At 33.9% G+C, this 12,534-nt stretch overlaps 1 protein-coding gene across 1 annotated transcript in view; it reads right to left on the bottom strand.

The window, feature by feature from the left end:
• Positions 1 to 12,404, bottom strand: part of LOC132563095 (cleavage and polyadenylation specificity factor subunit 5-like) — a 47,758-nt gene extending 35,354 nt beyond the window's left edge. Inside the window, exons 1-6 of the mRNA XM_060227853.1 lie at positions 12,289 to 12,404; positions 9,982 to 10,182; positions 9,461 to 9,524; positions 8,394 to 8,483; positions 7,855 to 7,930; positions 6,884 to 6,998 (exon numbers count right to left, since the gene is read on the bottom strand). Coding sequence (XP_060083836.1) covers positions 6,884 to 6,998; positions 7,855 to 7,930; positions 8,394 to 8,483; positions 9,461 to 9,524; positions 9,982 to 10,182; positions 12,289 to 12,404 — 662 coding nt within the window. The remainder of the gene's footprint in view (positions 1 to 6,883; positions 6,999 to 7,854; positions 7,931 to 8,393; positions 8,484 to 9,460; positions 9,525 to 9,981; positions 10,183 to 12,288) is intronic.
• Positions 12,405 to 12,534: the final 130 nt, after the last annotated feature.

Genomic DNA, 12,534 nt, shown 5'->3' with positions numbered 1-12,534 from the left:
TATTAGAGTGCACTGAGCATCATTATTCTGATAAATAACGACTAAGTTGTTAGCTCGCAAGTTGTCACGCTGACAAAGATCTGATTTAGCACTTGATGGCTGCCAACAATTATGAAAGAAAATGAAACCCTTAAAAGATATTCAATTATTTTAAATTGTAAATTATTAAGTGATGGAAAGTGTAAAAATTAGATAAAAACGTAAAACCCTAGCAAATGCCAGATGGACCCGTCTGAGTCACGACTGATTAGCCCAAAACTGCCGTCCATGTCTTTCATTGTATGCAAATGGGTCTTAATTTCTTCATTATTTCTTGAGGCACTGAAATCATAGGAAGTTCCCCCAATCCACTTTTTGCCTCGTAATTAATGACAGCCTAGCATCTAAGCCAGAAAAAAATGACGGGAGTTGTCACCGATTCTGTATGCACTTGAAATGATTTTCGTGTCATTGAGGAACAGAACAGGAAGGGGAGAGGATTAGGTGGGACAGAGGCGGATGGGGACGACGTGGAGAAGAAGATGGGTAGGTGTGACTCATCCAACATGTCCATATCACACCGGTCAGATCAACGCATCTCTAGGGGCACGGCTTAATAACTGTCACAACAGACATGTGTCTTTAATTTGGATTTGTGAGGATCTGGTGCATCGTGTGAGACAATTGTCTGGCGCTCTGTCTGTCGCCTTTCACAAGTCTATGCTTGTCAGCTGACAGACAGTGCTGTGCGCCCCGTATGAGTGCATGCGGAGGCGCAGACGGAGGCGACAGCAAAACTCCCCATGGGGTAATGCTTACGAGACAGAGGAGTCCCTGTGGCCCCGATGATGTATACCTTATACAGCTGTACATATTCACACCACGGGGGTCAGACCAGGCTGCTCACACAAGTACTTGATGCCTGTTATTAATGGACATGGAGACAAGAGGCCAAAGGGGCTTGTTTATCTCAGTCTCCCAACAGTACATTTTCAGATCAGGTCAAATGGCGGAAGAAGAAAACACACTAAATCATACACAGCAAATACTATAGTTTCAGAAGTGTTCTCGAGGGCATTCAACCAATAATGTTTTTTTTGAAAAAACAGCAGGAATAGTCATATTGAAAACTATTTTTTCTCTAACAATCTCTTGTACATTGAAGACCTTCAAGAACTGAATCCCTTTTAAGTAGACAGCTGATCGACAGAACAACATAAAGTTGTTTCCTTTATTCTTTTCTGTCTGGAGATTAAGATTTAGAAAGATTTTTTTAAAGAAATGTGAGAAAATATTAAACAAGAAAGTCTAAGAATAATTTCAAATTCCATTCTCAGTGTATTTCTGTTCCTTGGTAAGAAATGTTCACAGGAATACCAATTTCAAACTAAAAAGGATCATCACCATAAAATAACTATTTACATTTCCAAAAACTCTTTGACATGTTCTAGACTGCTGTGAAACAAAATCCTCTTACACTGACCTCCTAAATATTCATATATTTATATCAGATGGCATTTATATTTAATATTTACCTCATATTTGTGAATATCCCTATTTACAGTAACTCTTTTACTCCTCATACCAGTGTAAGTAAGTTCATTCAAAAGGTACAATACTAATATTGCAAATTCTAAATATTTCTTATTTGAAGGGAGATTTAATAAGACTTCAATGTGAAAGGTTTGATAGGAAATCTATCCTCTATGTTACAATTAAATTAAACTACCTATTTCAAAATAATTTTGAAAAATGTTTTTCCAACTTATATTCAATAATCACTCTTGTTGGCTTGCATGTGTCTTTCTTTTATTGTGGGAGAAAACAGCAATACCTAGGAAAGACCTGTGTGGTTGGGCAGGTGACCACCACACTTTTCCATACCTGTTCCTGGAATCCAACTCTAGACACCTAAGTGAAAGGTGAGTGCATTATCACTGCACCACATAACCACACAAATGATGATTGGCCATGTTAATTTTTACTGTTTGTACTGAAATTCATCTTTTACATATTATATAGCAGATTGCTGAAGGACCTGATGGGAGTTTAAGGTATGTGTACCTGGGACCTGATGGGGTTTTAAGGTATTTGTACCAGGGACCTGATGGGGTTTTAAGGTATTTGTACCAGGGACCTGATGGGAGTTTAAGGTATGTATACCTGGGACCTGAAGGGGTTTTAAGGTATGTGTACCAGGGACCTGATGGGAGTTTAAGGTATGTATACCTGGGACCTGAAGGAGTTTTAAGGTATGTGTACCTGTAAATATAATTGTCACGTATAATGTATGTATGTTTTCTGTACATACAGTGTTATGAGAGAACTTTTACTGTATTTCTCCTCAAACACGTCACCTTCCCTTGTAAAAACATTTAGTACTAATATGTGTGTGCAGGGCTCCTTTGTGAATCTCTTTTAGATAACTATTTTGAAATTAATGAATCTACAAAAAGGAAGAAGGGGTGTATTTGCAGATAAATTTGTATAATATGTATATTGTAAGATGTATATTATACAATGTATGAACTAAACATCAGACCTGAATTTAATATACTGTAAAATGATAAATTTTGGTAGGGGATTAATTTTCATTGATTTCATGAGTAGAGTTCTTTATCTACAGATTTATATGTCCACAATATGTCATCATTAGTTTAAGTCAATTTAGAGAGCTATATTTATTCACAAAGTCAATTGTCTGCAAAATTGTGAATTTTTCAAAAACCACAAAAAAAAGCCCCACAAAAACCCATCCCCATAATTTTGCAGTACAAACTATGTCTTGTTCAAACCTTTTTCCCTTTGCCTGTAACCAGCTATATCCCTGAATTTGCTGACTTTCCTTCTTCCACTGGTGTTGGCTAATTCTTTCCATTCGCTCAATATAAATGAATTACGTCACTACCAACAGATTCCTGTGGCTTATTTCTGGTAGAATCCATGAAGTTAAATAACAGCATAAGGTTTATCACTTTTTCACAATAGGAGTTTTACAATTATTGTGTTGATACAGACGCTAGACATTTGATGTACTTTCATTCCTTCTTATAATATCAAAGATAAAAACTCTGAAGGATTCATTGGTATTTTCAAGTTAAAAGAACCAACTAAGATTTAATTTCTTATTAAAACATAACATTGCGAATGTGGGTAAGAAACTTTTAATTTCAAATTAAAATGGAAAAACTGAAGAATTTTGCCAATTATACTGCCAGAAATTAAAGGAAAGGTAATAGAGTGTGCTTGCTCAGCAGGTAATGAGTGTTATCTATAGCTCAAGACTGCTGTACAGATAGATCTTCATGTACAAAATTGTCCATAAAAGTTGCTGGAAATATCATAAATCCATTTCAAAGAAAGCAGAATTGTCAAAATAGAAAAAATGACTCATGCAATGTTAAGCATTCTTGTGTCCCTTACATCCCATGATTCAAATAATCACTGCTGATAACAAGTGTATATAAACACTTTGTTGATTCCATTTCCCTACTTATTATATTTCATTAAGTGATTTTGCTATATTTGGTCAAAAAAAATAGATAAATGAATCAAAGCAACTCTAAAATAAACACCAAAGTGATGCTTAAAATTTAGATACTTTTAAAGAAATTGAAATCCTATGTATTAAATAAATTCTTTTAGGAGATTCTGAATATCTTATCAAACTTTTCCAAACATACAAATAAACAAACAAACAAGAAAAAAAAGATGTGTAAAGTCCAAGGAACCTGAGAAAAAAAAATCACATGATTCAAGTGAAAAAGTCACATGACTCAGAATCTGCATGATAGTCACATGACTCATATATGCGGAATGGTCATCTAATTCAACCAACAATTTCAGACATTTCTCAAGAAAGTAAGTTAACAATGACTCAATGGCTATAATGATTCACAACTTTTAATTTCTGTCAATAGTAACTAGGAATAAGAACACTGTTTTACCATTGAATGACGAGCAAATCAAGAGAAAATGGCAATGAAGCAGAACCATCAGATAGTACATCTACCAGGAGGTGAAAGATATCTAAAACTTTAAGGTCCATGTTTCTCAATAAATGTTTAAAATGTTAAATATATCTGTTCATTGTTCAAAGAATTGAATTTATCTCAAAATGTATTTAGATCAATAATGATGGTCGGGTGGCACAGTGGTAACACACTCGCCTAGCTATCTAGGGTTTGATTCCTGGAACGGACGTGAAAAGGAATGGGGTCACCTGCCCAACCACGATAAGACCTCTTCCTCCGCCCCACCCAACTCCCCGCACACTTCCATCCAGGCCAACGAGATTGATTGATATAAGTTGAAATCTTGTTTCGCAATTGTTGTGAAATAAATAAAGCTCATTTTATATATCAATAATTTGGAAGACAGAGAACCTAGTAATATGAGTTGTAACTTGTGTCTACAGCCTTTGATGTACTGTTAATAAAAAATGTTTGAGCAAATCATTATTTTCACTGCATCTGTTACTGGACCACACTAAGATATAAGAGTTAACCTTTACTCATTTGAGGAAGCGATGGTGGATCTAAAATTATTACTTAATAAGAAACTTTAAAGACTGAAAACCTAAGAATCTTTCCCATTCATTTGAGATCTCTAATTAATAAGAGAGAAAAAAATTATGACTGCTGAAAGAATCCTTTTTTGGCTACACCACTAGTATTAAAATGAACACAAGTCTGATTATTATAGCTTAGTGCCTTATAGTGTGTAAAGTCACTAACTGACCAACTTATTCAACCATCTGACGCCAGTCACACTTGCAGGGTCTAGACTGACATTTGATAATTTTTTCACATCCATAATTTACCTGTCTTGACTTTGCAATCAGAACAAACAATGTTTTCATGACTCTATTCCCAGAACTGTCACTTATGACTAGCCACAAGCTGTGTTCAACTTTATGTAGGCAGAAAACTATTGCAGTACTCCTTGTTTATTTCAAAACAAACAATACAATGTCTTTTCCAAAAGAAACAATTCAAATATTCTTTGCATTCACTTTGATATGGTAGTTGAGATTGAACATGAACACTTGCCTGTCAGGTTTACCGCGTTCATGATTATTTCTTAATAAAATACATCAGAAATACATTTCCAACCCAAAGGGAGACAACTCTTACAGTTTTGTTATACTTTCCTTCAGCCACCAATCAAATATTGAAAGTAAAACTTTGACTAATCACATTAAACGATATCTATCTATTTTTTCATTATAATTATTTACAATCTTAAGCTTAATGTTTGACAAATTGATCTACATACAACATCTTTACTTCACTTTTGACAACTCTTCTTTTTTTCAAAGGATTTCAAATGGATGCTCTTGTTTCATGTACAAGTAGTTTGAAATAATACTTTGAAACACATAACTTTTAAAATCCAATTAGTTCATCAGAGAGAAAAGCTTATATTATAATATGTTAAGATAGACAAGTGAAAGTTCATCTTAAGGAGATCAAACAATGTATTTTTCTAAGGATTTAGGTCTTAAACATGTAAATTTCATCAAGTTTGAAATAGATATATTGATATCAAGCGCATACAGGTTATATATTTTATTTTTCTCTACAATCTGATCCAGACCAGGCCATGATTCAGACATGTAATTAACTAAAAAGCTTAAAGTAAGATGTAGCTGATTTTCTTTAATAGTAATCAAATGTAGCGGGATTTTTAATGAAAGAAACAACAGGCTTACATTCAAGATAGACTTATTCAGGAGAATGCCTTGTTTTCTAGTTCTAAGTGTATACTATACATAATTTTATACTGGCTATCTTCAGAATTTTAACAATTAAACCACTACATATATATACAACACAAATTGTAGAATAAAAGATGTCTAACTCTAGAAAATTCCAGAAAATAAATGTAAATCATGAACTGTTCCGAGGTAATCACTTACAGAATCGTAACAAACAAAATGGTCACTGAGTTCTTCTTAGATAAATTCAAAATAAAATATGACATGACACCTACATTTTGGAACATCAATTGCAAACAAGGCACAACAGACAAACAAGGACAAGAAAGAAAATACTGCCATGTTACCATCATCATTCAAACATAAGAGCTAAAGTGGGAATCATTTTGGTGCCTTTTTTAAGTTAAAGGGAAACAACTCTCGTAAAATATCACTTTTAATTTTACCTCAGTAAAATTTTCTTCATTATTAAAATAGCAATAAACAATACAATGGTTATACTACTAAATGTGTATCCTCATAATCATGTCAAAATAAAATAGAATAGAATCCTTTGGACACAAGTTTTCCAGGAGCTGTTTGATAACATCTCTTAAAAAGATATGTGGCCCTAAGCAACCAGTCTACAAGAAAGTCCCTTTTTTTTCCAAGACATTAAATATATTTGATTGACATTTTTCATGACTTAAAAACAATTTTCCATTTATCAACATTTAGCACTGCAAAAATCAGCACTTTAAAATGTTCCTTCTTCTCTACAAGACAAAGGGCCTATATTCTTGTCCCTGAATCTGAGTTCTAACCCATTTTCAAGGACTTATCTAAAAGTAAACACACAAGGAAGTATATAAAAGACTTATTGTTACCCAAAGTAACTAAAAGTATATTTTCTCTGTTTGTCACTTAATACCATATCCACAATTTTATTATTTATGGAGTAATCTTCCTTGAATTAAACATCCCAACACTTCTGGTCTTAAAAAGCAGGACTAAAACAGCTGTCAGAATGCCAAACAACAAAGTAATTTACACAAATTTCACAATTAAATACTGTAACATTTACATTAGAAATCAAAATATTTCAAAACCTACAAGGCAAGCAGTTATTTAAGAAATGACTTGATGTACAGCATTTGATCTGAAATATAATCAGTTTGGTGTGAATTTTTTCAAGACTGTTCCTACCTGCTTAGAGCTTGTGGTAAACTGGAGATGATTGGTCCATAACCTGCTGAGTTGTCATATAATTCAAAGAGAGGAGCTGCCACCAATTTGTAATTTCTAGGTACGGCAAAGAGGGCTGGAATGTAAATCATGACTGGATTAATTACGAGACTAATAAGAGTGAACAAACAAAAGATACAGTGCCTCTCACAAAATCTCTGAGCAGATTGTACTTGTACTTATTTTGATGACTTCATGAATAATACATTCAAGCAAATATCAAAATTTTCAACTGAAAAAAATGAAAAAAGGCAAGTAGATATGACTCCTATGAGGAAAGAATCTGCATGTGAAATCTTTACACAAATGTGATATTGTATGCAAGTAAACTACAAAATATTTGCTAATGCATGTCATTCATAATTATGGTATATTTGTATTATACATTTGATGTAAATATGTCAATGGAATTCATATGAACCCAAAATACATAAATACATAATTTGTTTTTCTCAGTTCTTTTAAACTTATGAAATTTTGAAGTGAGATACCAGTATTGAAAAGAATGCATTGAATACCTTGTGTTTTACACAAACTTTTTGGAAAATACGCAAGAAAAAATCTTTATAAGACTGACATCCAAGATGCCTTCCTTTAACATAATATAGGTAAAAGTGACCTAATTTTCATTGACTCCTATTAGACTGCCCCCCACCACCTCCCATCACACACACCCCCACACACACACACACCCCCACACACCACACACACACACACACACACCCTCACACACACACACACACACACACCCCACACACACCGCACACACACACACACACCCACCCTATCCACATACACAGTGTCAATTTGACAATTGTTTACCAGGAACATTATCTGTAAATTATACTTGTGAATAAATGCATAATGCTAATATTGTTTCTCTGAACTTTATTAAAGCTGTGACTAGAAGTTAACTTCATCAATTACTTTACCTTTTTCTGGCAGCTGTACCAGAAACAGTCTCTTGTGTTCCTTTGGCTTTGTAATGTGTGCTGGGATATAGGGATACTGAAGTCAGAAAATCACTTTAATATATTTCATAATAAAGTGCAATTTTTGCATTGCCTTGATCAGTCATTTACCAGGCAAAATACAATATTATGCAAATTTTGACAAAAGTCTTGGCTATCTGACCTGGTGCAGGGTTTGATTTTAGAAGGATCATCACAAGAATATATGGAAAAGAGTACCCAAGTACTGAATATAAAGCATAGAATACTTCTGTTTATAACATTGTAGCTATTATACACTATTAATAGGGAAATAACAACAACAATGAAACCAATTTGTTTTTTTTTTAAATACTCCTATTCCAAACTTTTTTTTCTTTTTCTTACCCTTTCTGTTTTTCATAAGGGAAACACTACAAGGAATAATCTTTTGTAAGACAGGATAGATCTGCATTGCTTTTATTAAATCTAGGAAATTTCACCAGACACATCACGTATGACTGGTATCTATGTATATTTACCTGTGGTGGTTCAAAGTTAGGTCGCCACCAGTTGCCTATCGTGTCTTCAATTACCCACTCCATGGTACCACCATCTTGTCTCCCTAATGTCTGGAAAATAAAACAATCTGGTTTGTAAACTTATTGCAACAAAACAAAAAATGTAAAAGATTTTTCTAAAAATCAACTCTTAAAATTATCAACAAGAGTATCGCAAAGCGGAACAAATACGCCCGTGAATATCCAAAACAGCAAAGGGGCATAACTCTTATTCAAATTGTCTAATCAAAACCCCGTTCAGGAAAACACAATTTCATATCATGGTGATTAAGCCTACCAAGTCTCATAAAGATTGGCTGAAAAATGTTGGAGGAGATCTCCGGACAAGATTTCTATAGTGAAATAAACTCTTATTCAAATCGTCTAATCAAATCCACGTTCAGGAAAACATAATTTCATATCATGGTGATTAAGCCTACCAAGTTTCATAAAGATCTGCTGAAAAATGTAGGAGGAGATCTCCGGACAAATAAAAGTTTATGACGGACGCTGGATGGATGGACGGACAGCGCCATACCATAAAAGTCCGTCTTTTGACGGGCGTATAAAAACTGGCATATTTTAATCACTTGAAGAAAGTTTTCATAATCCCCAAACACAAAGAATGTTTGGAAATCTTGAATTTTTTAGCTATATGGTTATTTTTTTCAATTCTAATGAATAATTCGAAATGCTTAAAATAAAATTGACTGGGCAGAAAATATGCAACTTGCATTGTTGGCATGTGATGTCATTTCAGTGGTTTTGATCGACAGAATGTAATTTATTTACAGTAAAAATACATTAAGGGACTACAACCATTTTAAAGAAATAAAGCATTTTCATTGAAAACATTATTGCTTGCTGGGAGTCTGTTGCAGTGTTATGGATGAACTTTTTTCTATGCATTCTAAACTGATCTTTGTGTATTGATATTAGCAGTTTTTTTAAATCTAGCCTGTACGAAGTCAGAGCATCATTTTATCTTCTTTTTTAATTATGAGGAATCTCACGTACAGAAACTATCTGATCCTCCCAGACATACTAACCTCAGTCAGTAAACGCTTCAGGCCTTCTACTTGATCTTCTTGTGCATTCAGCTCACCCCCAGGTCTACAAGACATCAGTATTCAAAAAGTGTCTTTATCAAATTCACTTCTTAACAATGCAAAAAGTACCTTAACGAGAGCAACATTTTACATATAGAGAACATTATTTGAAAGTCAAATTCTTGAAATTTCTTGAATACAACCAGTTATCTCTCTAGTACATACATTGTAGATATTCAGACTGAATATCAGGATTTAAAACATAAGTATCGATGAATACACAAAAAAGTTGAAATAGGCATTGGAAGAACTATGATAATTTCTTTCTTCCCTTGATCTCTCAATTTGATACTATCTTTAGAAAAAACTGATTATTTCCAAAACTTAGTCCAAGCATTTGTTGTTTTAAAACTGTTCAAAAACTACAATTGATAGGAAAAACTTTTGAAATGCAGGTCAGTTTTATTTTCCAGATATAAATGGGTATGCACTACCACATAGTCAGATCTACAGATACTCACAATTTGAAAAAGGTTGTGCCGAGCTGTAGAAGAAGGACATGAGGAAGTCCATGTTCATGGACAATTAGGACTCCTTCCACAGATCTTCGCATCCCTATCTTGTCAAAATCCTCCCTCATCCGAGCAAAGCGTGCTGGCACTGAACTGTCTTTTTCATAAAGTGGTTCTTTGGTTCCAAATGTGTAGTTTGTCAAGGGATACCTGAAGAAGACCATTTTGGACATAAATACTACAATGAGACTACCAGAACATAAATAAATTTATTTCTATTCAACAAATGCAAACATGTTATCAGCTGATATTAATCATTCTTGTTGGCACAGGTAGAAATGAATGAGGTGCCTGTGGGAGAAAAGTGGGTTTCCTGGGAAAAGTTCCATGTGGTGGAGCAGGTGACCCCCATACATAAATGTAACTTTTCACATTTGTTTAAGGAGAGGAACCCTGGATATCTAGGTGAAATATGAGTGTGTAACCACTGCACCATTCAACCACTTCACAGTACATGCTTATCAAGTACATCATTTGATTTTAGCTTAATGTCTAAAACACTATATGCATGCTTCTATAAATCTTTATAATATCTTTTATATTCAATGAATTGGTACTCTCAGATTTTAGCATGTTTACAAATCTGTTTCAATCATATAAACTTCTGTATTAAAATTGCTTTGAAAAGACAGACAGATGTACCGGTATACCAAAAATAAAAAGAAGGGTGAAAATTAAAAAGCAGGACCTGGAAGCAAACACAGAACCTCTAAAACTGGTCTACAGGGATGCTTTCAAATACTGAGTTATGAAACAACAACAAAACAAAAGAAACTGAATAGAGTTAACTCTCTTCCCATACATATACCTTAATTTTCTGATGGGCAAGAAAATTCAAAGCAGTAGATCGGCCGAAAAACTGGAATATTAACTTTGTTTTAAGTAGTTTACTTTAGTGTGGATGTATTTTGCAACATTTCAATGCTTTGGCTGTGCAATATCCTGATTAATGTGTTGACAGAACATGGACATTATGAAAGCATTGATACTTTGTAAATAACTAATGTAGACCAAAACTCTGGTACACCATCTACCAGATCGTGAATTACATTCAATTTTGATTATGTTTAAATAACCTGGTAACATATTTAATACAGTGCAACTTCCTCAAACCAATCCTTCTCAAAACTGATCACCTCATGAAACTGAAGGAAATGGCTATGTATGGACCGATGTCTTCATTATTATAGTAATAAAAAGCCTTCCAAATACTGATCCCTCTCTACCATAAATACCAAACTGATTCTGTGTCCAAAAAGATTGAAATACACTGAAAATTGTTTCTGAAAACCGGTCTCACCAGAGTTCAGACCATGCCAGCGGACCATGGAATCAATATCTGTGGTGACAGTGTGTATGACTGTCACCATTAGGCTTTGCACACAATACTTACCCTGATTGGAGAATTATAATAAACATAAAATAGTTATCACCAATGACAAAATGAAACTATATTGAATGAGCCCATCATTTCACTGAAATGAGAAACAGCTACAGATAAAGTAAAAATATTCTATAAAGTTTTTTTTGTCTGTATTCAGTTGGATATGTGTAGTATAAATGCTGAAAGCAAACAGAATGGTTAATGTAATATCTAGAATAGAATCAGTTTAATTACACCCAAGTCTGGTCCAGTCAACTTGCTTCATTTCTACAAACCGAACCTTCCCTGAACCAATCAAATGTTCCATTGTAATTACAAAATGCAACAAAACTTGATTAACATATGATGGCTTCACTGTTGATTTGTTTCATCCACGAATAAAATCTTAATGTATCTTGTTTCAATTCAGGTTACTTAAATCAATATCTTAATACAAAAAGATATGGTTTGGGAAATACTTTTCTCTTTCCGTGTTTTGACTTTTTTCATAATATCATATTGAAATATATCTATTAAAAATCGATGGACACCGCTTTCAAATGAAGGTCTATAGAAACACACTTTCGATTCCATGTTTATGAATTCCCCGCCAAGAAATTATATGTTATTTTTGGTGTAGGAAATCTAAGCATTTTAAATCAATTCAAGATCAGTAGGATAGTGCACTTTAAAACACACGATTATTTGAAACAAAATTTTCAATGTCTACTCTGGAACAAAGCAAATAAATAGTCTAAAAACTGTAAATAAACACCAACTTTCTTATGTTATAGTGTAACGGCGTGCGTAGCTTGTACCGGTTTGTTTACAACATCATGTTAGTCACGATTGCACAAAATCACACGCGGTTCAAATATTAATTTGATTCTTACAAGTCGATAGGTCTGTCGAGTGTCGTTGAAGGATGTGTGATGCCATATTTCGCCGCATAGGACGCTGTATTTGAGCTCTGTTTGGGCCAACCGTGAGTTCTGCCGTGAGTAGCCATGCTAGAAAACCACCGGAAACAAAGAAGCTGCGTAGAGTTAGGGACGGGGTACAATCTGGATACAAATCAGGATTTTTCCGTCGGAAATGCTGTACCATGACCGGCGGATTTCTTTTTTTAGTTTAGCTGA

This window comes from Ylistrum balloti, unplaced genomic scaffold (assembly GCF_031769215.1).
Source record: "Ylistrum balloti isolate Yb309-2 unplaced genomic scaffold, AGI_CSIRO_Ybal_v1 Utg371582, whole genome shotgun sequence".
Taxonomy (NCBI): domain Eukaryota; kingdom Metazoa; phylum Mollusca; class Bivalvia; order Pectinida; family Pectinidae; genus Ylistrum; species Ylistrum balloti.
The sequence above is the reverse complement of the archived record's forward strand: the minus strand, read 5'-3'. Positions and strand labels throughout refer to the sequence as shown.